At 42.9% G+C, this 24918-nt stretch overlaps 1 protein-coding gene across 1 annotated transcript; it reads left to right on the forward strand.

Annotated features, from left to right (window-relative positions):
* The first annotated feature begins 258 nt into the window (after window positions 1-258).
* On the forward strand, window positions 259-16576 carry LOC124622687 (myogenesis-regulating glycosidase-like). Its single transcript, XM_047148477.1, has 5 exons — window positions 259-388; window positions 5308-6278; window positions 9993-10427; window positions 13591-13747; window positions 16380-16576. The coding sequence occupies exons 1-5, from the start codon at window positions 259-261 to the stop codon at window positions 16574-16576; spliced, it is 1890 nt and encodes a 629-aa protein (XP_047004433.1).
* The last annotated feature ends 8342 nt before the right edge of the window (window positions 16577-24918 follow it).

Consider the following 24918-nt stretch of genomic DNA (forward strand, 5'->3'; position numbering starts at 1 on the left):
TTAAAAATACTGCTAATAGGTTATCAGGCTATTCCACGTGAAAGTTAAGTGCATTGGACAAAAATATGAGAAGGTCTCCATAAATGAGAGAATCTGAAAATGGCCGAGAATTTGTTTTGCAAACGAATGAAACACTTAATGCTAGTGAATGTCGTTTACGATTAACGTAATACCATGTCATTCGTGACTTTGTGTCGTGTGTTGGGTGCCTACAGCGCCATCTGTTTTGTCGTCGTCACTTGCTTGTCTGCCGCAGCAATGTGGTCGACCCCGACGCTGCTGCTGCTGCTGCTGGGTGTTTTGCTGGTGGCGCCTGCCGTAACAGCGGCCGGCCTCAACACCCGCTACGACGAGGCCTCCGGACGCGTCCTGATACTGACTGACAGAGGTGAGTGCGTGGCGCGCCAACTGCTAGCTGTCTGGCCACCTGTTCAAAGTTGCCTCTGTGCTCACTCTTAGCTACCGACGTCTGCGACCATTTCTAGACAATACATTCACAGTACACCATCAGTGCTGTAATCCACCACTAGGAGAAGAGGCAAAAGTAGCAGTGTGCTTTTATACAGCGCTGCAAATTTCAACGCCTCAGTAGCGTTTTCTGCAGAACCGAAAATTATAAAAAATGTATTACAGCACTCGACCGACCACTGTTCCACATTTCATATTTTTAGGATGGATTTAAAAACGTTATAATTATGCCTGTCTGACATTTCCTCATATTTGGCAGTAAATTTTGAGATGAATCCGTCAAAGGTTGTGCTGTCTTCGGAGGTTCTAATCGCATATCCACGTACATCGCCAGCCAATACCTGTTTCGCTGCATACCTATTGGGAACATTTCGAGGCACTTATGCACAGAAATTATTCGATACGTTCAGCCTACAGAAATTTTTTTGTCCGATAAAAATCGGCCAGTAGGACGTGAATTTACGTTAATTGCGCTTGCTTCCAAGTTAACGTTCCGTGTGAGTAGGCTGTTTAGGTTTTTATGTTGGTAACGTCACGTAGCGCTCTGTATGAAAATCACTGGCTGTGCTGTGTGCAGTCTGTGGCTGGTTGGCATTGTTGGAATATGCGCTATTGTAGTGTTGGGCAGCTGGATGTGAGCAGCGCGTAGCGTTGTGCAGTTGGAGGTGAGCCGCCAGCAGTGGTGGATGTGGGGAGAGAGGATTGGCAGAATTTTGAAAGCGGACGATCTGGACGTGTGTCCATCAGAAAGAGTAAATTCATAATATTGGATATCATGAACTGACAAGGACTTGGAAGAGCAGTTGAACGGAATGGGCAGTGTCTTGAAAGGAGGATATAAGATGAACATCAACAAAAGCAAAACGAGGGTAATGGAATGTAGTCGAATTAAGTCAGGTGATGCTGAGGGAATTAGATTATGAAAGGAGGCACTTAAAGTAGTAAAGGAGACTTTCTATTTGGGGAGCAAAATAACTGATGATGGTCGAAGTAGAGAGGATGTAAAATGTAGGCTGGCAATGGCAAGGAAAGCGTTTCTGAAGAAGAGAAATTTGTTAACATCGAGTATAGATTTAAGTGTCAGGAAGTCGTTTCTGAAAGTGTTTGTATGGAGGGTAGCCATGTATGGAAGTGAAACATGGACGATAAATAGTTTGAACAAGAAGAGAATAGAAGCTTTCGAACTGTGGTGCTACAGAAGAATGCTGAAGATTAGATGGGTAGATCACATAACTAATGAGGAGATATTGAATAGAATTTGGGAGAAGAGGAGTTTGTGGAATAACTTGACGAGAAGAAGGGACCGGTTGGTAGGACATGTTCTGAGGCATCAATGGATCACAAATTTAGCATTGGAGGGCAGCGTGGAGGGTAAAAATCGTGGAGGGAGACCGAGAGATGAATACACTAAGCAGATTCAGAAGGATGTAGGTTGCAGTAAGTACTGGGAGATGAAGAAGCTTGCACAGGATAGGGTAGCATGGAGAGCTGCATCAAACCAGTCTCAGGACTGAAGACAACAACAACAACATGAACTGACGTATACATGATGACTTTTGAACATTGGTACGGTAAATACATTGTTTGTTCGCTATCAAAATCTTTCATTTGCTAACTATGCCCATCAGTAGTTAGTACCTTCAGTAATTAGAATCTTTTATTCAGCTGGCAGTATTGGCGCACGCTGTATTGCAGTTGTTTTAGTAACGAAGATTTTTGTGAGGTCAGTGATTCATGAAAGGTATAGGTTATTGTTAGTCAGGGCCAATCTTTTGTAGGGATTATTGAAAGACAGATTGCGTTGCGCTAAAAAAGTATTCTGTCTCAGTTTAGTGATGATCAGAATAAGTAAAGAGAGAAAGGTCTGATTACATTCAGTTTTGCTCAGCTGTTTGAAAATTAAATAACATAAGAGGTTTATCAGCTCAGTCGTTCATAAATTTTTCTAAGCGGACGTTTCATCTGTTCTAAATTATTCATTTTTTTCCTGGATAACTTCCGTTGCACCGCTCAAGTCTCTGGGTGTCATGAACCATTCGCAAATTTATTTTCACTCTTTCAGTGTTGGACACCTATCGTATTTAATGTATCTGTTTTATTATTCAGTTCGCTAATGATGATTTCATTTATCGCCTAATTTCCTCGATTCTGCGTTCACAATCAGTTTTTACTCCTTTCCAAAACTATCTTTAGGTTCCACTATTAGCAAATTAAGCACTTCGGCTTTCCCCCTTAAGCTTGTAATCAACTACTGTCACTTCTCATTAAACTAATTGATTTTTTATTCGGTTTCTGATCTTCCTTTGAAACCGAAATATCAGTAACCTACTTATTGCCTGCACCATCGCCATTAACTAACTTTTGTTTGATGCCGCCCGCCACGAATTCCTCTCCTGTGTCAACCTTTTTATCTCAGAGGAGCTCGTGCAACATCCCTTTGCTGAGTGGACTCCGCTTTGCGTCTTGTGATAGAAAGCTGTCATAGTTCCGCCTCTTAGCGTTGGCGTAGCGTATCTCACATGTGCCGTGTGAGAGGTCGTGCACGTCACGTTGCTGTTCTTCGCCTAGTGTCCGGAGTTTGTGCAGCCCTTCCTTACACTTCGTTATCTCGTATCGTGATGTCCAACATGTTTCCAAAGTCTATTCCACGTATAGGTACTGTCAGATTCAGTTTTGATAAATTCACGAGGCATGTGCAGCCCGGCTCTTTAGAGACACGCGACTGGCTGGTGGACAGTGTCAAGGTTAGTGCAGATTAACTGCATACTACGTACTTTCATTAGGAATTATATCTTTCTCTCGTTAATTTTCTTGACGTGCTTTAGGTTGACAGTATGGTATTACGTCACGGTAATCAGATCCTCTTTACTCATCGTGCTGGTCCCACCATCATGGTTCTTTTGGCAAACGCAGAAGTGGCCCACACGAATATTCGGGTTTTTCTTCTGCTCGAGGGAGCCTACAGTTTTCTGAGGTCCATACTGCTTCCTTATGGGGAGGTACGATATATTCTAAGGGAACGCTTGTCTGCTCAGATTCGCTGACATTTATGTAGAAATGTTCGGTCGGTGTACATGGTGATGAAAAAAATACTCGCTCTCACTTACAGGTATGTGGCTATCAGGTATATGTTTATTGTACCGGCCAGGAAGAAACCGGCTTTATTGGTAATGGGAGGAGCCACTTACCTGCCAATTGTGCCCGACGTGTGGTGACATTAAAAACCCGCCTACTAACAGTGTAAAAACTTATTTCAGCGGCTCTTCTCCAACAAGACTCTGCAACTAGGCCAATCCCGACTACTGGGGATCAAAGTGGATCTTTGAGATGTACTGATTGTGATTTTGACCTCGCTGCTCACTCGTAAGGCTACTAACGTCGTCACTGCCGGGGTTTTAAAAACAAGAGTCGGAGAGCACAGGAGGATGACGCAGTTGAGGAGTGTTTTCCTTTGGCTCACCCTTCGGATAGCCCTCTTTCAGAGAACCCTACTCTCCGTCCTGTTTGTGGCCGAGGAAGCAATGGGTGCTTCTGCACCACTTCAGGTGCTTACTGATAAGTCGTCTGGCGATTCTCTCTTCATCCTGCCCGCCTGGTCAGCGCCACCTGTTAAAGAATCTGTCAAGTCGCAGGGGAATAGCATGAAAGTGGTTCTACGAACTCTCTGCCCGCCCCTGAAACGTGAAATGCAGAGCAATCAAGTAGAAGTAGGTGTAGACGCAGAAAATGTCGCAGAATTAAGAGCGCTCACCTGTAACGTTTCGCTGATCAAACAGCGTTGTTTGACGCCTGTGGTAATATTTTCCCTGAGAGTATGGCAAAATTACAGCTGCAAGGAGAATACATGCGAGTTAAATGAAATTTTTACTACACAGACTTTACGTGACAAATGGGAAGGTGTTGTATGTGAGGGTATAATTGTTATTAACGCCTTTACTGAAACATTCCGAGACGAATATTGTTAAAGTATATAATGATACGACAGAATAATATTGTTGCCAGATTGCTTGCATAAAACGTGGAATTTTCCAACTAAAGTAGAATGTGCTCCAGTACGACTGTCATACATGGTGACATTCTTGATAGTGGCCAAGGAGCAGCCAACTTCGTGTCCTCTCTCAGATATATCAATGTGTTTGATTGTGGCATGATTTCAAATAACGCAAAGCGATAGTTTCAATATATGGAGTGGGGTTCCTTTCTAGTACTGTTTTCTTGTAAGGAAACTGTCTACATAACACGTATGGTAAAGTGAATGCGCTTTTCGTGTTATTGTTACTTTCTGTGCAGTTGTATAGAATGAAACATTCAATCGCCACACACTCTAGAATAATATTCTGAAAGAGCTTCATGTATGCTGCATGACTTGTCTACATGAGAAGTTGTAGTCCGTCTTATGATCTAATGTTACCCCAGGCGTGAGACTGAATGTGTGTAATAATAAGAGATATGGAAATGATATTGGCAAGTACATATCAGGGGTTAATGTCGGAATAATAGCTACTCGGTGCATGCTAGAGAATAAGTGTAGCTTGTCGAACGTTTGAACAACAATGGTATAGTGGAATGTCAGTAGAGGTTACTGTAGTCGTGGCGTTACTTGTACATAAAACGCTGACGTAGACCTCTAAATCCGTAAGAAGAATTAAAATTCAGCCATTTGTGGGATATAGCGCGCTACATGTTTCTGGTGTTCAATTATTGAAGGATTTCAGTTCCCTTTATGGCAATCATAAATTTGTGTTCTAGTGTACTTCAGTGTTTCATAATAGCTCTCTTTTATTATATTTATGACTACAGCAAATTCACTCACAGGAGATAATTACTTGCGTGTTTTAGGCGGCCAGGAGGTGGAACTGGGATACATCGAAGTTCCAGGAGAAGAGCTGCCTGCAGCTCCGCGCCACGAGAGACGTCTGGATGAGGAGTCCTTCGACTTTGGAAGCTCCAGGGTCGTCTTGCGGCGCCAAGACAGGGCGGGTCGTTGTTTTGAAGGCCGGCTGACGATTGACGTTCCGACCGCGCCCATCAGAATGTGTCAGCGCCACCTTTCGAGTCACATCTACGGAGGTATCGAATCGACCTACCAGAAGTGGCCAACGGAGCAGAACGTGTACGACCACTACGCATACGTCACCAACAAGAGAGACCACGCCGCCATCGCTTCGCGCTACTGGCTCTTCTCCGACGGCAGAGCCGTCCGCGTTCATGCAAACAGTCCTCTCTTCATCGACCAGAACACCGATGAGACGCTCAACAAACTCTGCTTCGTTGCCCAGAATATGTCTCCCTACCCAGAGAACCGAACAGACAACGTGCTGCAGTTCGAGCTGTGTTCGTACGAGGACCCGAGACAGGCGCACGAGCACGTCGTCCAGACGTACATGGGCAAGCCCGACGAGATCCCAGACGAACGCATGGCAACATACCCCATCTGGACAGTGGCGCCTCCAGAAGACAACGTGAGGGACAGGGTCGCCAATATAATTGAGCACGGATTCGACTACAGCGTTATCGAAATATCTGACAAATGGGAAACCTGCTACGGCAGTATGACCGTCGACACGACCAAGTTCCCCGACATGCGTGCGCTCACGGATGACCTCCACGCGCTAGGGTTCTCCGTCGCGTTGTGGATGCACCCATTTGTAAACGAAAATTGCGAGCCGTACTTCTCTGAGGCGCTGGCCAACGGGTACCTCGTGCAGAACACTAACGGCAGCACGACCACTCGCTGGTGGAGGGGATATGGCGGCGTTGTCGACTTCACCAACCCAGACGCAGCAGCTTGGTGGACGGACAAACTTTCGGTGAGTAGCAGCATAGTATGCCTCTACTTAAATACAATCAATCGCTTGCAGAGCTTCTTGCGGTTCTTGTAACCCATATAAAAGAAAAATCATATTCATCTTTGACTTTTCAGAAGGAATTAGAAGTACATTCTGTAAAACGCTTAGAGACATTACGTCCTGCAAACGAACATCTACTGAGAATATATGAAATGACTAGGTAGCCGATATGGATATATCGTATGATGAGTAATTAGAATATCTTGCATTTAATGTACGCCGCAGGCATGCAGTACTTTTGTCTGTAGGTCATCAAGTTCGTGACTTCACTCAAGAGCATTTTATAAAAGGAGATAGCTAGGGGACATTTGTCAGTCGAGAGTATGTTGGTAGGCTTTTCATTCATTTATTTAGATACACTTTTCATCAATTCATTAAACTTATAACCAATCCGTATACATTTATCCGACTACAGAATTAATTACATGCAGCACTTGGTGCAGAATAAATTATCTGGAAACATTCAATCCAATTTTCCTTTTAAATCCATAGCTGCTGTTTCTCAAAACTCATATTTTTCAGCTTAACTTCTGATTGTACTTTTAGTCATCTCAAATACCCACTATTGGATGACATTGCCAGTAAGACTTCGGTGTCTTTTTCAAAGCGACGAGCGAATGAGGTACCTATTGTATCTCATTGAAATGAGAACTTAGAGACTGATTGAATGCATTCTGATAAAAAATGAAGATGATTCACAGAAATAAATATGTGTTGGGGAACAATGTGCTGCTGTACCTGGGTTTTCTAAAACCTGAAGCTAGTTGCTAAATCATCCATTTAACGATATCTGTGGCGCTTTGTTTTCTATTCTTCTCGTTTGTACGCACATCTAGTCATAACAATATGACTCCCTTGCATAGTCCTTTAGTAGAAATTTCATTATTATTAAGTCATCTATCTTATGACTCGTTTGATACAGCCCCTCTGCGAATTCTTCAGCTGTGGCAACTTTTTCATCACAGAGTAAAAGTCTGTAACCTACGTTTTCAATTACATGTTGGATGTATTCCAATCTCTGCCTTCCCCTACAGTTTTTTACCCTACAGCCCCCCCACCCCCCCCCCCCCCCCCACCCTAAAGAAACTTATTCCCTGATATCATAATACATGTTCTATCATCCTTTCCCTTTTTCGTATTAGTATTTACCTTTCTTCGCTGATTCCGCAGAGAACCTCTTCATACGTTATCTTACAGTCCGCCTAATTTTGAGCACCTTCCTACTGTAAAACATCTCACTCATCGATTCTCTTTCTCTCCTATCTTTGTACAGTTCACGATTCACTGCCATATTGTGCTGTGCTTCGTATGTACATTCTGCGTATCTGGTCCTCAAGTTGAGGCCTACCTTTGATACTAATAAACTTCTTTTAACAAAGAATGACCTCTTTGCTCGTGCTAATTTGCTTTTTACGACTTCCTTACTTCTTCTGTCATATATTACTTTGTCTCCATGGTTGCAGAATTATTTAACTTTTCTGCTTCGTGGTCACCAATTTCTATGCTAAAGTTTCCGTTAATCTCAATTCCACCATTGCTCTTTACTCCTCTCTTTCATCTATTTATACTCAATCCATTGTGTGTAATCATTAGACTGTAAATTCTAGTCAATGTTACGTAATTCCTCGCACCATTCACAGAGGATAACAGTGTCATTAGCTAATCTTTTCACTGATATCTTCTCACCCTAAATTATAATCCCACTCTTGAAGCTTTATTTTATTTCCGTCATTATTTCCTCAATGTACTGATTGAACGATACGGGCGGAGGATCGCATTCCTGTCTTAAACCCTCTATAATTCGAGCACTTCGTTCAGCACTCCCATTCGTATCTTTCCCTCCTGGTTTTGTTACACACTTAATAACAACCCTCTTTCCAATAGCTTACTTTTACTGTTTTCAGTATTTCGAACACCATGCACAATTTTATAGTGTGGATGCCTTTTTCTAGTTCCAAAAATATTACGAAAGCTTCTTCAGTTTTCGTAAGCCTTAATCCACTACCTAGCGAAACGTCAGAAGTTACTCCCACGTGTCCCGTTTCAGAAAGACAGACTGACAGTTACCTAAACGTTCCTCAAATTTCAGAAGCTGCGACATCGTCGCGAAAAAACACAGTCACCCGTATATTTAATAAGTTTCCTTTAATTTACGTCTATGGTCACAATCTTTTCTGTTTAACAGATTACCGGTTTCGGTCTTTAATGACCACCATCAGATCTGTCTCATAAAAACAAAGTCCTAATGCACTGCAGCCATAGTGGCATAGTCAACTGTTAAATGCTGGTGCTGATTCCGCATTTAACAGTTGACTATGCCACTATGGCTGCAGTGCGTTAGGACATTGTTTTTGTGAGACAGATCTGATGATGGTCATTAAGGACCGAAGCCGGTAATCTGTTAAACATAAAAGATTGTGACCATAGACGTAAATTAAAGGAAACTTGTTCCACAAATTCCTTTACCTTTCTTATGTGTATTATTATTATCAGGAACTTGGTTGCATGAGATTCCAAGACGTTTGTGGGGTCGTTCTCGAGATTAGAAATTCCAAAGGAATGTTGCCTATGCCCTCAGCCTTTCTTGATCACCAGTCTCCTGAAGGTCTGTTAAACTCTGACTCTAATAGCGGAATGTGTGAGCCTTCCATGTCGACTCTCGTTTTTTCTTCTGTCGCGTCATCGGACATTTACTCCTACCTTCAACATACTCTTTCCACGTATCCGTTCTTACCTCTTCGTTTAACAGTAGGATTCCATTTTCAGTATGAAAATTGATGCCTTTGATTTTCATTGAAAAAAAAAAAAAAGATTTTCACTTTTCTATATCAGTCGTCCTGGCGACCATTCCTTTTTGATTTCCTACAAACCAAGTCGCCTTGGCTTCACTACACTTCCTAGATTTTTCTTTCTTAATTGCGATATTTCTATCTCAAACTGAGCATTTTTCAACTTCCTTCTCCAGCCGATCAACTGAAATTTTTCGTGTGTTACCCACAGTTCCTTCGCAGTTACCATACTAGTACATACGCTACTGTATTCGATTTGTGTGAGTGCCCTTTTCAGAGATTTCCATACCTCTTCAAGCGGACTGCCCGCTGTTGTGTTCAGTATTGCAGTAACTGCAGCCTTAGAGAGCATAGGACGCTTCTCATCATTCTTCAGTGCCCAACTTCATTTCTCATTGATTTTTCTGGAGAATCTTTTAAGCTCTAGCCTGCTCTCCATCAGTACAAGATTGTGGCCCGAGACTGTACCTGCTTGTGGCTACGCCTCACAATCCAACAACTGATTTCGGACTCTTTCTCTGACTACGATGTCCATTCCAAATATCGGCGCGTCTCCCGCCATTGCAACTTATAGCTCCCCACCTTCCAATTTTGAACAATGTATTAGTAATTAACCTTTATTGCACAACTCAGTTTGCCTTTCTGCCATCCTATTTCAAATACCAATCCTATATTCTTCAGGAACTCTCTCTTTTATTTCTTCCCCTACTACCGCATTCCAATATCCTACGAAGATTACATAATTTATCAACCGTCCGATATCCTCCCATACTTTCTCTATCTTTGTCTCCCGCTCTGACGTCGGCTTGTATACCCTGTAGAGAACAGGAGCCGTCGTTTGCTTCATCTCTCACGGTACGCCACTGCATTCTTAATCTCTTTCCAGACACTTCGCAATGAGACAGGGATAGACACGTTCAGGTTCGACTACGGCGAGTCCAGCTACGTGCCGCAGCCGGCGGAGATCACGCCGGTGGAGAAGAACCCGGTGGCCATCTCGGACGAGTACTCGAGGGCGGGCGCCCAGTTCGGGCCCATGGTGACGCTGCGCTCCGGCGTCGAGAGCCAGCAGCTGCCGAACTTCTTCCTCATGGACGTCATCGACACCGCGTGGAGCGGCCAGAACGGCCTCAAGACGCTGGTGCCCAAGCTGCTGCAGCTTAGCATGGTCGGCTACCCCTTCGTGATGCCGGAGCAGGTGGGCGGCGCCGAGAACCACGGCGGCTACCCCACCTACGACCTGTACATCCGCTGGCTGCAGGCCACCACCTTCATGCCGGCTATCAGGTTCCACGTCAAGCCTTGGGACTTCGACAACGAGGTGAGTTGAGCGCTTATTTGATGGCATGTGTCGCTCTGTATTTATACGAACCACGTATAAGGTCGCATCACAGCGTTCATACGGTACGTGACGCACAAAAAATTTCACATTAAGGAAAAAAAGACACGTATTTCGAAAAGAAATTTTTATCTACATATAGAGCTACACTGTACGGTCAGATGTTTTCGAGTGAATGGAGAAAAATTAAAAACCTTCACCTGAGCAGGCCATGAAGTCCCAACGGTAGCGACCGGCCGCCGTCTCATCCTCAGCCCAAACGCGTCACTGGATGCGGATATGGAGGGGCATGTCGACAGCACGCCGCTCTCACGGTCGTATGTCAGCTTACGAGACAGGAGCCGCTACTTCTCAATCAAGTAGCTCCTGATTTTGCCTCATAAGGGCTGAGTGCACCCCTCTTGCCAATAGCGCTCGGCAAACCGGATGGTCACCCATCCAGGTGCTGGCGGAGCCCGACAGCGCTTAACTTCGGTGATATGACGGGAAGCGGTGTTACCACTGCTTTTCCAGCTACCAATTGGGTAAAATAACACAGAGGTCATTTAACATTTGTACTTAAATATTTTTTGCTCCAGAAGTTAATGTTGTCGTATATGTAGTTATTTTCAAACGAAAACGGTTTCTGTGATACCCGTCACAATATTTTCTTGGTTACACCGGTACGCACCCACGAAATAGTGAAGACAATGCTTTACTATTCAATGAATGAATACAGAACGAGCGATGCGTTTGCAATGAAACAACACCTGTCGAACAGGCATGCGTTAGACGGCACAGTATTCTGATACGGTACTGTCACTGTCAGGGTTGTCAGAGTCTGCAACTTGGCAACGATTGTGGTATTAGTAGCAATAGTCGTTCTTGTTGATTCATTGGCCAGTTTATTCTTTTATTCGTGCAGGTTGCCACAATATTTACTTTTTTCCCCTGGAGCAAATGCATTATAAGTTCATCAAATAATTACTACTTAAGTACAGAATGTTAAAGTACATCCAACATTACAGTCGCGTGGACAAAAAGAGCGTTTATTATTAATAGTCATATTGTAAACCTAATTCAGGGCTGAGAATTCTATCTTCAACCAGTTCATCCACTTGGTTTAGCCGTATCGAAATCCTAATATGAGGCATTTTCTTTTGAACCACTGCAACCAATATAGCGCGCTTGTGTCTTGTATGTTACGAAAATACAACAAAAAGAATCGACATTAAATTATGAGCAAAGAACGCAGTTTCAATAAGCACGTGATATTTTATTTTATCGTGAACAACAGCTGACAAGATTGCTGTCCCCCACTTGGTGAAGAAAATTCGTCGCTGAAAAGTGAGTGAGAGAGATTCACGGAAATGATAAGGAACCTATGCTGAGATACGCGTTGAAACACATGTTTCGTGTCACAAGAGACCTACACTAAAATTCCGAGAACCCAGATTCTAGTATGATACAATATAAGTAGTGTAACACTAATACTTCTGCTACGGTCGCAGGTTCGAATCCTGCCTCGGGCATGGGTGTGTGTGATGTCCTTAGGTTACTTAGGTTTAAGTAGTTCTAAGTTCTAGGGGACTTATGACCTAAGATGTTGAGTCCCGTAGTGCTCAGAGCCATTTGAACCATTTGAACTAATACTTCCTGCTCTTTCTTCAATATATATAAACTACTGGCCATTAAAATTGTTACACCAATAAGAAATGCAGATGATAAACGGATATTCATTGGACAAATATATTATACTAGAACTGACATGTGATTACATTTTCACGCAGTTTGGGTGCATAGATCCTGAGAAATCAGTACCCAGAACAACCACCTCTGGCCGTAATAACGGCCTTGATACGCTTGGGCATTGAGTCAAACAGAGCTTGGATGGCGTGTACAGGTACCGCTGACCATGAAGCTTCAACACGATACCACAGTTCATCAAGAGTAGTGACTAGCGTATTGTGACGAGCCAGTTGCTCGGCCACCATTGACCAGACGTTTTCAATTGGTGAGAGATTTGGAGAATGTGCTGGCCAGGGCAGCAGTCGAACAATTTCTGTATCCAGAAAGGCCAGTACAGGACCTGCAACATGCGGTCGTGCATTATCCTGCTCAAATGTAGGGTTTCGCATGGATCGAATGAAGGGTAGCGTCACGGGTCGTAAAACATCTGAAATGTAATTTGCACTGTTCAAAGTGCCGTCAATATGAACAAGAGTTGACCGAGACGTGTAACCAATGGGAACCCATACTACCACGCCGGGAGATACGCCAGTACGGCGATGACGAATACACGCTTCCTATGTGCGTTGACCGCGATGTCGCCAAACACGGGTGCGACCATCATGATGCTGTAAACAGAACCTGGATTCATCCGAAAAAATGCACCCAGGTTCGTGCAGCCAGGTTCGTCGTTGAGTACACCATCGCAAGGCGCGCCTGTCTGTGATGCAGCGTCAAGGGTAACCGCAGCCATGGTCTCCGAGCTGATAGTCGATGCTGCTGCAAACGTCGTCGAACTGTTCGTGCAGATGGTTGTTGTCTTGCAAACGTCCCCATCTGTTGACGCAGGGATCGAGAAGTGGCTGCACCATCCGTTAGAGTCATGCGGATAAGATGCCTGACATCTCGACTGCTAGTGATACGAGGCAGTTGGGATCCAGCACGGCGTTCCGTATTACCCTCCTGAACCCACTGATTCCAGATTCTGCTAACAGTCATTGGATCTCGACCAACGCGAGCAGGAATGTTGCGATACGATAAACCGCAATCGCGATAGGCTACAATCCGACCTTTATCAAAGTCGGAAACGCATTTCTCCTCCTTACACGAGGCATCACAACAGCGTTTCATCAGGCAACGCCGGTCAACTGCTGTTTGTGTGTAAGAAATCGGTTGGAAACTTTCCTCATGTCAGCACGTTGTAGACGTCGCCACCGGCGCCAATCTTGTGTGAATGCTCTGAAAAGCTTATCATTTGCATATCACAGCATCTTCTTCTTGTCGGTTAAATTTCGGGTCTGTAGCACGTCATCTTCGTGGTGTAGGAATTTTAATGGGCAGTAGTGTATATCCTGAGAAGAGAGCTATTTACTCATCCCTGAACACTATAAAGAGTTTCACTTGAGCTGTAACGCTGTAACTGCTGACCGTGTTGCAGACCATGGACATCTGCCGCAACCTGACGCAGCTGCACGCTCAGTACGGACCGCTGATCGTCGAGCTGATGAAGAAGGCTGCAGAGGACGGCACCCCCGTCAACAGGCCCGTCTGGTGGGTCGACCCAGAGGACGCCACCGCTCTCACCATCGACTCAGGTATGACCGGGGGCTTCCTATCACATTCCTATGTATGCAGTTATTAAGCACACTTTCCCGTATTCTGTCATTTTCAGAGTATATTCCAGTTTAGATTATCTTAGTCACGATATCTCTTACCACTGGGCATCAATCTAAGCTCCTTGCTAGAACCAAGACGTTACTGAAACAACCTAAAATTTGAAGAGATGTGGACGACACAAGACAGCTCCAGACATCCTCGGTAAACACGGCAGACGTCGCTCGTCACAGTGGTCCAAAGCGAACGCAGATGATAAGTTTTCGGAGACGCCACGTAACTATTGACGGCTTTCTCTGTGGAGACATTTTAAGACAATTTAAAAGTTTCACCACTACTCAAGATACAGTACAACTCCAGGGACCATCACTCAGGTTCCCGCGAGGGAACGCGGTGCTCAGGCTGACGTAACATTTCGTGACCCAGAGCGGTATTAGCCTGCCAAGTCAATTTCTTCGATATAAGCTTTGCTTTAAAAGCAATGCACCATGGAAGAGCAGCTATTTTTATTATTTACATTCACTATGCCCTTAAGAACTGGAAATCCCGTGATTAACCAGGAATTAAATTAGATAAATGCAGTAATCTAACTGAACCACTATTTGCAGATGATACAAGCAAGTGGACTTCCAGTTAGCAACATATACGTTAAACAGAAAATATAAGGAACACATTCTTAAAATTTTATTACGTTAAAAGAAAGTTATGACCTTTGAAGCTACATACTCAGCACAGTGAAAATCGTAGTTAACGACAAAATAATTATACAGGGTTACATTTAAAATATCTGAGTTTCGGCAGAAAATCTGATTATGATAAAGATGTAGACGAAAAGGTGCACAACTTTCACGTCATTTGTGGAATAATAAATAAAGTGCTTAACTAAAAACCCGGAAAGATACAAAAATTACATTTTATAATAGTGTGGCGATAGTATTACTCTATGAATTTTGTCGACAATGGATGCAGTTGCACTCTACGTCTGTTCCGCTGTAGGGTGTAGAATAATAACGGCTACCAGTGAAAACAGAAAGTTATTTTATTCAATACACCACTAGTTTCGGGTTTAGCCTATCTTCAGGTGGTTAACTTTCAATTACATGTTTCAACGCTGAATATTCGAGACCACTGTTCAAATAAAAGACAAATAATATGATACTGAAGATACATACATAACTGAAGCAACTGGAAGTTCATAAATGACATGAGTTTCAAAATATTGAAGAACTTACCTGTAACTGTACTGTCCGTCTCGTTTTGACATTACATTCGTCACATTTTTTATAAGAATATTTCAATGTCTTACAAATTAGCTGGGTATTACTCACAATAGTTATTACTGGACTTGCAGGTAATGATTTTGATATAACAGATGGCGATGACTTCGGATGCACATGCAATTCAACATCTAACGTGTTCACATAGGAAAGTAGTGGTTATGGTCAAAGAGCTTAGAGCTAAGAAGTTCTGAGGTGTTACATATACACATTATGGACAAATAGCCAATGTCACAACAAATCAGATGTTTACAAGCTTCCATGTGAGAACTGCCCACAGGTCTACAGAGTCTAGACAAGAAGATGTTTCACTTTAAGATACTGGGAACACGTGTACGCCAACTCGCTAAATAATTTTGATACATCCACTTTTGCAGCACATCTGAAGCAACACAGACACTTAGTCTCAATCATTAAAGACCACCTGAACATATTACACACTGTGAACAAAGGAAAGAAAATGAATCCCCTTGAAGAGCTCGATATTTACATAGATAGCTCCAATTCACCCCTCGTTCTCAATGAATAAGTAGGTAAGGAAGTAATTTCCACATCTTTAAAGAAATGGCTGATAATAATAATAATAATTTTTGACTAGACATAACGTCTGAGAAAAGAAAGAATAATCATAATAAATTGACAATGGCTACAAAATTATACAGTTTGCCAGAAACCTTTCCATATATTATAAATGAAAGTGTCGTTACATAATCGCATAAACTGATTTTCGTAAACTGTAGTATGTGTTATATTTTTGTGTATGTAACGTCTCTGAACTTGAAAAGGCGTAACACAGAAGTACCAGCAGTTGCCAAGGTAAATACTACACATATTACGTGTAAAAAATTGGGATAATTTTGCAAAAATGGTTTTAGTGATATGTGGAAAGGGAATGGATGTTACAGCTATATATAAGTATTATAATATTTTGCAACACACGTCGCTTAGCATCTTGCAATTATTTAAGTGGGGTCTACTCAGTCATCATCTCATAATTTGTTTTTAAACTGCGATCCTCAGCATTAAGTGTGGAACATGTAACTGGATGTAAACAACCTGAAGATGAGCACAAGCCTGAAACTGAGTGTACAGTAAATAAAATAACCCTCTACTGTGTCTGGGAGCGGCTGTTACTCGACACCCGATACCATTGTTGTCAGATGGAAGCTAGTTTTGTATAAATAAACGGAAACAAGACAGCGAAAATACGTGCAGCAGAGATGAGATTCTTGAGGAGAGTAAAGGGCTGCACAACAAAAGATTCTATACAGCATGTTTACATGAGATAACCTGGGATGGCCTGTGTGGTGACAGTGTGTGTTTTCCCTGTGCACAGAGTACATGCTGGGCGACGACGTGCTGGTGGCGCCGGTGGTGTCGCACAAGGCGGTCAGCCGCGACATCTACCTGCCAGAGGGCAGGTGGCGCGACGAGGTGGACCCCGAGCACCCCGTCATACAGGGACCCACCTGGCTGCACGGCTACGCCGCCCCCCTCGACACGCTGCCCTACTTCACCAGGGCCAGCGCCTAGCTCGCGCTGGCTGCATGTGTGGGCACTTTGTATGGCTGCTGCTTCAACCTTGTGTCAGCGCAGTGGTGGATCTCTGCTAATATGATCGTGTATGGCGCCTGCTGCTAATAAACGTTTGGTTAACATAACGTGCGCAGTTTATTCATAAAACGTACCTTTGCAACCGTGTTTCAGGCTTCCACTTGGTCCAAGCTGGTGGTGTGTTGTATTCGTTGCATCTTGTGCTTGCATATAATTGTTGTTCTTCAGACTATGAGAGCATGCTGAAAAATGATATAAACGTTATTAAGATCTTTCATCTTCATTCAACACATCTAAATATTTACTTTTATTTTATTAACTGATTTTGAGCATCACCCATACAAACAGCCTCAGAGCAAAAAAAAACACACACACATCAGTCATGCCGAGCCCTCGAAGGTGTCTTTTAAGTTTTGGAAATAGGTGAAATTCGGATGGAGCCAAGTCGGGACTGTATGCAGGATGATCGATGACAACGAACCCGCGGCGTCAGATTGTTTGCGGAGGTCACAGTTCTCGTCTGTGGCTTGCAATTGTCATGCTGAAGGAGAGGCTACTCCACGTGTAGACCAACAACTCTAACTCGACTCTCTATTACAGCTTGCTGTTTCTCGCACATTGACATAGTGACTTTTCACACAACCATATTACAAGCTGCAATTAAGAGTCGGTAGGCGACAGAAGGCTCCAAATATGTAGACACGAAGATAAGGTTGTGGAATGTTTAGAATGTTTCTTTTATTTAAAAATCTCTGAGAGTTTTCTTCTAAAAAAATTCAGAGGCATTGCTTTTCAGCACGCCCTCGTAAAATTCACGCACAAATGTCGGGAGGAAGTCCATCCATCAGATGGTAATGTCCTTCAAGGTTTATGTAGAATGAGAAAGGAATTACATGATGGATGAACGTGTGCTAAGCAAGGCTATTTGTATCGTGATAGCTGAACGAGGAACTGCAGTTACCTGAAGGGGCTCGAGTTTTCCATTTTAGCATCTGACGGTTTGTCCATTGAATCAAAGACATGTCATTAGCAAACGCTTCTAAGAGAATAATTGACTGTACAGATGGTGTTTGGAAGTGTGTTGGGTGACTATGAGACTCCATGTCAACTGAGGTTGTCCTTTAGTGCCTTCAGGTATACTGAGCTTGATTAGAAATAGCGGGTATGAATCTAAGGAAAATAGACATGACTTACTTATTCACTTTCGCATAAAGTAATCCCGACTCCAAGCCATTCACAACAACTGTTTTTATTGGTTTATGGAATTTGTGATGATTATTTCAAAACAGAATCTTATAACACAATCTATCACGAAACACACACGCTAGTGACCTTCTATATTCCCATTAAATTTGTATTAATGCTCGCCTTAAAAGCCTTTTCTCCATTGAATCATTTCGGAAAGATATTTTTGCCAAGTGGAACAGTCTTTTTTGCATAGTAACCACCTCCTGTTGAAATTACTTTTCCTCATATCCGAATGAGTGTCATTTATATAGTGATATATCTGTCATGACAGCAGGTATATTGTCTGCTAAGAAACGCAACCAACGATCAACACTGAACGACAAGTTGCTCGCAACAGATTAGATGAAAATATCTGTTATTACAGAACCACTTACATTAAAATCAGTTAAGTCACATTAAAACCAGTTAATTCGATATTAATTAGTATTTTCCACGAGACATTTCAGAGTTGGTTGCCCTGGAGCCCAAAGTTCATTGTTGTTGTTGTGGCCTTCAGTCGAGACACTGGTATGATGCAGCCCTCCATGCTACTCTATCCTGGCAAGCTTCTTCATCTCCAAGTAACTACTGCACCCTACATTCTTCTGAATGTGCTCAGTGTATTCATCTCTTGATCTCCCTCTACGGTTTTTACCCTCCACGCTGCCCTGAAATACTAAACTGGGGATCCCTTGATGCCTCAGAACATGTCCTACCAGCCGATCCCTTCTTCTAGTCAAGTTGTGCCACAAATTCCTCTTCTCCCCAATCCTGTTCAGTAGCTCCTTATTAGTTACGCGATGTATCAATCTAATCTTCAGTATTCTTCTGTAGCACCACATTTCGAAAGCTTCTGTTCTCTTCTTGTCTAAACTAGTTATCGTCCATGTTTCACTTCCAATCCACAGCCACACGATACTTTCAGAAAAGACTTCCTAACACTTAAATCTATAATCGATGTTAGCAAATTTTTCTTCTTCAGAAACGCTTTCCTTCTACATTTTATATGCTCTCCACTTCGACCACCATCAGTTATTTTGCTCCCAAGTAGCAAAACTTATCTACTACTTTAAGTGTTTCATTTCCAAATCTAATTCCCTTAGCGTCACCTGATTTAATTCGACTACATTCCATTACACTCATTTTGCTTTTATTGATGTTCATGTCATATCCTCCTTTCAAGACATTGTCCATTCTGTTCAACTGTTCTTCCAGGTCCTTTGCTGTCTCTGACAGAACTGCAATGTCATCGACAAAGCGCAAAGTTTTTTATTTATTCTCCATAGATTTCAATTCCTTCTCCAAATTTTTCTTATACCCTTCGACTCTTATAACTGCCATCTGGCTTCTGTACGAATTGTAAATAGACTATCGCTTCCTGTATTTTTCCCCTGCCACCTTCAGAATTTGATGGGAGTATTCCATTGTCAAAAGCCTTCTCTAAGTCTACAAGTACTTGAAACGTAGGTTCGTCTTTCCTTAACCTACCTTCTAAGATAAGTCGTAGGGTCAGTATTGACTCACGTATTCCAACATTTCTACAGATCCAAACTGATCCTCCCCGAGGTCGGCTTCTACCAGTTTTTCCATTCGTTTGTAAACAATATTTTGCAGCAGTGACTTATTACACTGATAGTTCGGTAATTTTCACACCGGTCAACACCTGATTTCTTTGGGGTTGGAATTTATATGTTCTTCTTGGAGTCTGAAGCTATTTCACCTATCACAAGAGATGTGTTTGACAGTAATGATGTTGAACAAGTACTCATAACTCTTAAGGTTTACATTTCAGAGCCCTTGTTTACTGGACTGGCCTACACTATCATCTCTCAGAGTATGGAACAATTTTTAACCCTCTTTATTTGAAACAGATATGTAGACAAAGGATATCCATTACTTCCTCATTTCCTGACTCAGTAGTCCTATTTTATTCTATTTATAAAGAGTATCTGACTCTGATTCAAGCACATATTTTAACTAGTCTTCTACACTCAATCCAGCCCAACTTTCATAGCGGCGATATGAAAGCTTCCAGTTCGCTTCAACTCTGAACGAGTGAAAGCGAAATACATCTATCAGTTCATTTCCCGTCTTTAAACAAGACAACGCAGGAGGCTGCAATTGCTTTTGTTTTTCTTACTTCAAACGCCCATGGGTATGAGCCAATACATCGATCTATGTCTTTATTTATCCGTGTTTTTCAAGATTTGTACGCATCTTGGAGCCATGGAAGTATGGGTAATGGCCTGTACTTTCTACAGTTAACTGTCCTGGCACACTGTGGTATAGCTTGTACTCTTTTAAAGTTAAACATAATATAAAACATATTTTACTGAAAGAGCCAAGATCTGTATGCAAAAAACAAATGCCACAGTATGCATGGATATATGCTCTAAAAATTCGTTAACACATGTATAAACGATATGCAAAATAAAAATCGTACGATAAACATATATTGTCATCAGTTCGTCACAAGTTAGTTATCCGTTCTCAGTTACTGTCAAAAAGTACTGCACTGCTTTAATAGAAATCTTTAAGGGGAATGAAATAGAGAATAATTTGTATTAGGAACTCAACCTATTGTCCAGTGCTGTTGTTGCAATAGACGAGAAGTGTCATTCAGACGTTTTGTGGGGTGAACCTTTTTCGTTCGCCACTAAAGAAGGTAATTCCGAGTGAAAAAGACCTCTCTACATGACAAGATGTCACCGCTACGTGAGACAAACTTCACGTCTATCCTTTCGTGAGTTCTAGCAATTCGCAAGTTTTGTCAACCAGGTGCTTTCCTGTTTCACAAATTGTTTTGTAGCCTCTATCTTTACAAGAATATCCTGTATTTTTACCAAGTACTGCGTTCAACGTATCAAAAGCAATTTTTCAACTTCACGTGTTTCGAAGCACATTTCCGGAAATACGTGATTTACTAGGGAAAATGATTGCTGAAATGAACCATTCCTATCTGCAGTTTTGTGTCTATATCACTTGAGGTGAAACACTCTTGAACTATCTGTACAAATGCTGCGTCTTCCGGATCTGAACCGTATATACCACCTTTTCATATGACTGAAATGTTTAGCATAGTAACAAAACGAACCCCTCCGCTAAGGAGGTAACGCTAAATTTGGAATCAGTTTTCTGAAAATTAAAACTCTGGCAAGTGGTTTGATGAGAGTTTTCTTGACATTTGATGCAAAATGGTCAGGGTATTACACTGGCGAGCCAAAGAAACGCCGGCCGGGGTGGCCGAGCTGTTCTAGGCGCTACAGTCTGGAACCACGCGACCGCTACGGCCGCAGGTTCGAATCCTGCCTCGGGCATGGATGTGTGTGATGTCCTTAGGTTAGTTAGGTTTAAGAATTTTTAATTTCTAGGGGACTGATGACCTCAGAAGTTAAGTCCCATAGTGCTCAGAGCCATTTGAACCATTTTGAACCAAAGAAACGGGTATATCTAATAACATGTAGGGCCTTTCGCGAACACGCAGAAGTGCCGCAATCCGACGTGCCATGGATTCGACTGATGTCTGAAGTGGTGTTGGAGGAAATTGAATCCATGAATCCTGCATGGCAGTGCATTAATCAGTAAGAGTACGAAGGGCTGGAGATCTCTTCTGAACAACACGTTGCAAGGCATCCCAGATATGCTCAATGATGTTCACGTCTGGGGAGTTTGGCAGCCAGCGGAAGTGTTTAAACTCAGAACAGTGTTCCTGGAGCCACTCTGTAGCAATTCTGGAATTTACCAAGTCCGTCGGAATGCACAATGGACATGAATAGATGAAGGTGATCAGACAGGATCCTTACGCACGTGTCACCTGTCAGAGTCGTATCTAGACTATCAGGGGTCCCATATCACTTCAACTGCACGCGCCCCACACCCTTACAGAGCCTCCACCACCTTGAACAGTCCCCTCCTGACCTGCAGGGTCCATGGATTCGTGAGGTTGTCTCTATCCGCTCGATACAATTTAAAACGGGACTTGAAGCTAGTTGCCGAAAGAACTTAAATAAATAATCTAAATACGCTGAATATCCAGCAGGCGTGTGACCCGTGACAAATAGGTTGTATAAGAAGAGATTTCTGCTGTTAAGTGTTCCAGGAACCGTTGAAAAATTGCAGGAGATGATGCACATCCGAAAGGTAGTCCCTGAAAATGGAACAGACCTAAGTGAGCGTTCAGCACAAAGTATCGCTTGGACTCCTCATCCAGCGGTAAGTGTGGATATTCCTCTCACAAGTCTATTTTTGAAATTCATATACCCTGTTCCAGTCTGCACTGGTCTTCCAAGCTGTATAAATACACTGACTGAATGTGAACTCACGTCCACATTCAAAGCAATTTGTGTTACAACCCGGACAATATTCCTGAGCATGTCTCAAGAAGCACTGAGGATATGATTTGCTCCCTGAGTTTGGTAGCACACACCATGTACCACAACGCTGAAAGTTTTACCTTCTACCGTTCTTATTGTTCTTGCTGGTTATGTGAGTTTTATTTCGATACACTTCGGCAGGTTTTTGCATTATCAACAACTGAAAGACGTGGAGCCTCAAAAGCTGAGTCGAGAATTGTTTGAGATTCCACAATAGTTAGAACTGCTTTTGAATCAGGGTGTTGCAGTATGAGAATAGCAGTACGAATGCGTGCGTCTGGTACATTTTGCGAGACAGCCTCACGTAACATGATCTCACCATAGTTAATTCCACAAATACACTTCAACTTGCAAGGACTATTGAGCGCTCTTATTCCATCAGTTCACTGTTTTATTGTCTGAATAAACTGCTGATACAGATGAAAAAATTTAAATCTCTCAGTTGCTGCATGGATTTGACCATCATAATGTTCGACCAATAACTTATCAAGTTTGTCAAATGTGACTTTCTCCTCAACGGTTTCGGCAAATAACTTGACACAGAGGTGATATACGTCGGAATCAACAGTGGACGGAAAGAAAGCTTTGCTATCTATAGTTGTTATTTTGCAGACAGCAAATTGGGTCGCCAATTGAGGCCTATAGTCCGACCATTCTTCATCATGGTAGTGGTATGGGCGAAGTTTTGGAGCAGCTATCAAAGGCGAGCTTGCTTGTTTCTTTAGCAACGAATTCAACTAGCTGACAGTGAGCAGCAGTCGTTCAATCTGCTGCGCCTGAAACTGTGCAGTTTCGATTGGAGACGTATTCTGTGGCAGTTCAGACATAGTGAAATACTGTAGGACATACTGTAAAGCCAGGTTCCCACGGGGCTTGAAATGCTAGCATGAGGCATACTGTCATGTAACATCAGCTGAAATCATCTCAATCTGCATTGTTGCCATATGTATTCAAGATGGTGGCTCTTCATGGGTAGTTCCACCACCTCCTCTCCTGGAGTTTTGCAACACAGCATGACATCACCTCTTCAACTCCTCTCTCCCCACTTCCCTTCCACTCACCCACTTTCCCCTCACTTTCTGTACTTCTAGCTCCCCTCCTCTCTTAACGTCCCCTCCTTCAATTCCCCCTCCCCACCCTACTTCATCTCCCCTTCCCCTCTTGTTAATTGGCACTAAGCGGCTGGAGAGGGAGGAGACAGGTAATGACGTTATTCAGTTATGTGTGGATTTTCCTGCAGTTGCATCCCCTCCATCACCTGTGAGTTGCTGGAGAAAGCTCAATCTGCAATCAGCTTTTGGCGCAGGAGGTACTGTGTGTGCATGTGCAATGTGTACTATTCATGAGCTGTGGATATCAAGCAGAAAGGAGTTTAATAATCGTATTACATGCAAACGTACAGTCCAGGACGCAGCATAGGTTACTTCTTGATGGATGTAAAGATGAGATAATGGAGGAGGGAAAAAGAATTCTTTCCGCTAAATAATGTCGATGCAGCAGGATGTGGTGAAGCTGAGATTCTGAACTGGTGCGGATGATTTCTGGTGCTGAAACTGCCGACCTCCTTATGTGAAGTGGCTCGTTAAGCTGCCTCTCCCACAAAGCAAGAGGCGACTGCCACTAATCCAGCACTTCAATGATATTATTCCTGTGTGCTGCATCTTTGTGGTGGGCAGCCCGCCGATAGTATTAATATGCTGAAATAATAACGGTTCTCCCTGCAGCCAAGCAGATAGATCTGCAGCGAACTATACTCTTCGGTAGCCCGAGACTAACTGGCCTAGTTAACAATTCCACCATCAGGGGGCACTCAAAAGTGCGACATCATGGGCGAAAAATTGGCTGAAGCCAATAATAACACAGCATTTCCCCTCCCACATATGAAAATTCAAGGGGACCAATAGGAACATAGAAGTACTACATTTAAGATGTTGGGTGATATAAGGCAGATTCAGTCTCACTCGTATTCAGTCAGTGGAGGAATAATGAAGTGCCAACACCAACTGAGATTATCATCTGCCTCTGCCTCGCAGAAGAAGTGTAAAAGTAGTGCCTTACGTCCAGGTCTTTGTTCAACTCCATGTCTCTGTCTATGGATGCTTATTGTTTCCTCTTCTTTGTTCAGTGACCTCTGACATGTCCAGACTAGCCAAACTTTCAGTGTTACCTGAGCTGTGGTGACCTTTGGTGTGGCCAGACCAGCAGAAGCCACCACTGGCTCGGTGGGACCTGCAGAGACCTCTAGCCTATTGTGTCCAGCAACAGCACTGTGGGATTCTGCAGCACACCTGACTGGCATGTTGGAGTAGGACAGTGAGTTGCTTGCTCGTCAGTTTGTGTAATGAGGGCACCCATCCAGTCCCCAACTCTCAGGAGAATTGTGCTGGTGGTCCTACACCACATGATGCAGACCAGTACTGGTCACCAAAGTACGAACCATCCTAGAACATTCTGGTGTTACTTCAACAACAGAGTGATGATGTAGCAATGAGAAGCTGCTGATTCTTTGAAGTGCTCTAGTGCTTTTCATATCAACTTATAATGTAACAGTTAGCATTTCAAACTTTTTAAATATTAATATAGGAGCATCAGGGGACAGTGACTGACACATTGTGTTAGAGATCCAAAATTCACTGAGAAGTTTTAAAGTGCGGTTTACAGAGTAGGAATGTAATGAACTGTGTAATTCAGTCAACAAATCACCACCAAGTATTCTCAATC

Source organism: Schistocerca americana, chromosome 7 (genome assembly GCF_021461395.2).
Source record: "Schistocerca americana isolate TAMUIC-IGC-003095 chromosome 7, iqSchAmer2.1, whole genome shotgun sequence".
In the NCBI taxonomy this organism is placed as follows: domain Eukaryota; kingdom Metazoa; phylum Arthropoda; class Insecta; order Orthoptera; family Acrididae; genus Schistocerca; species Schistocerca americana.

Coding starts and splice junctions, on each gene's coding strand:
- LOC124622687 (XM_047148477.1), top strand. CDS start 259: ATGTGGTCGACCCCGACGCTGCTGCTGCTGCTGCTGGGTGTTTTGCTG. Junction 10,428..13,590: donor CTTGGGACTTCGACAACGAG/GTGAGTTGAGCG, acceptor ACCGTGTTGCAG/ACCATGGACATCTGCCGCAA. Junction 13,748..16,379: donor CGCTCTCACCATCGACTCAG/GTATGACCGGGG, acceptor CCCTGTGCACAG/AGTACATGCTGGGCGACGAC.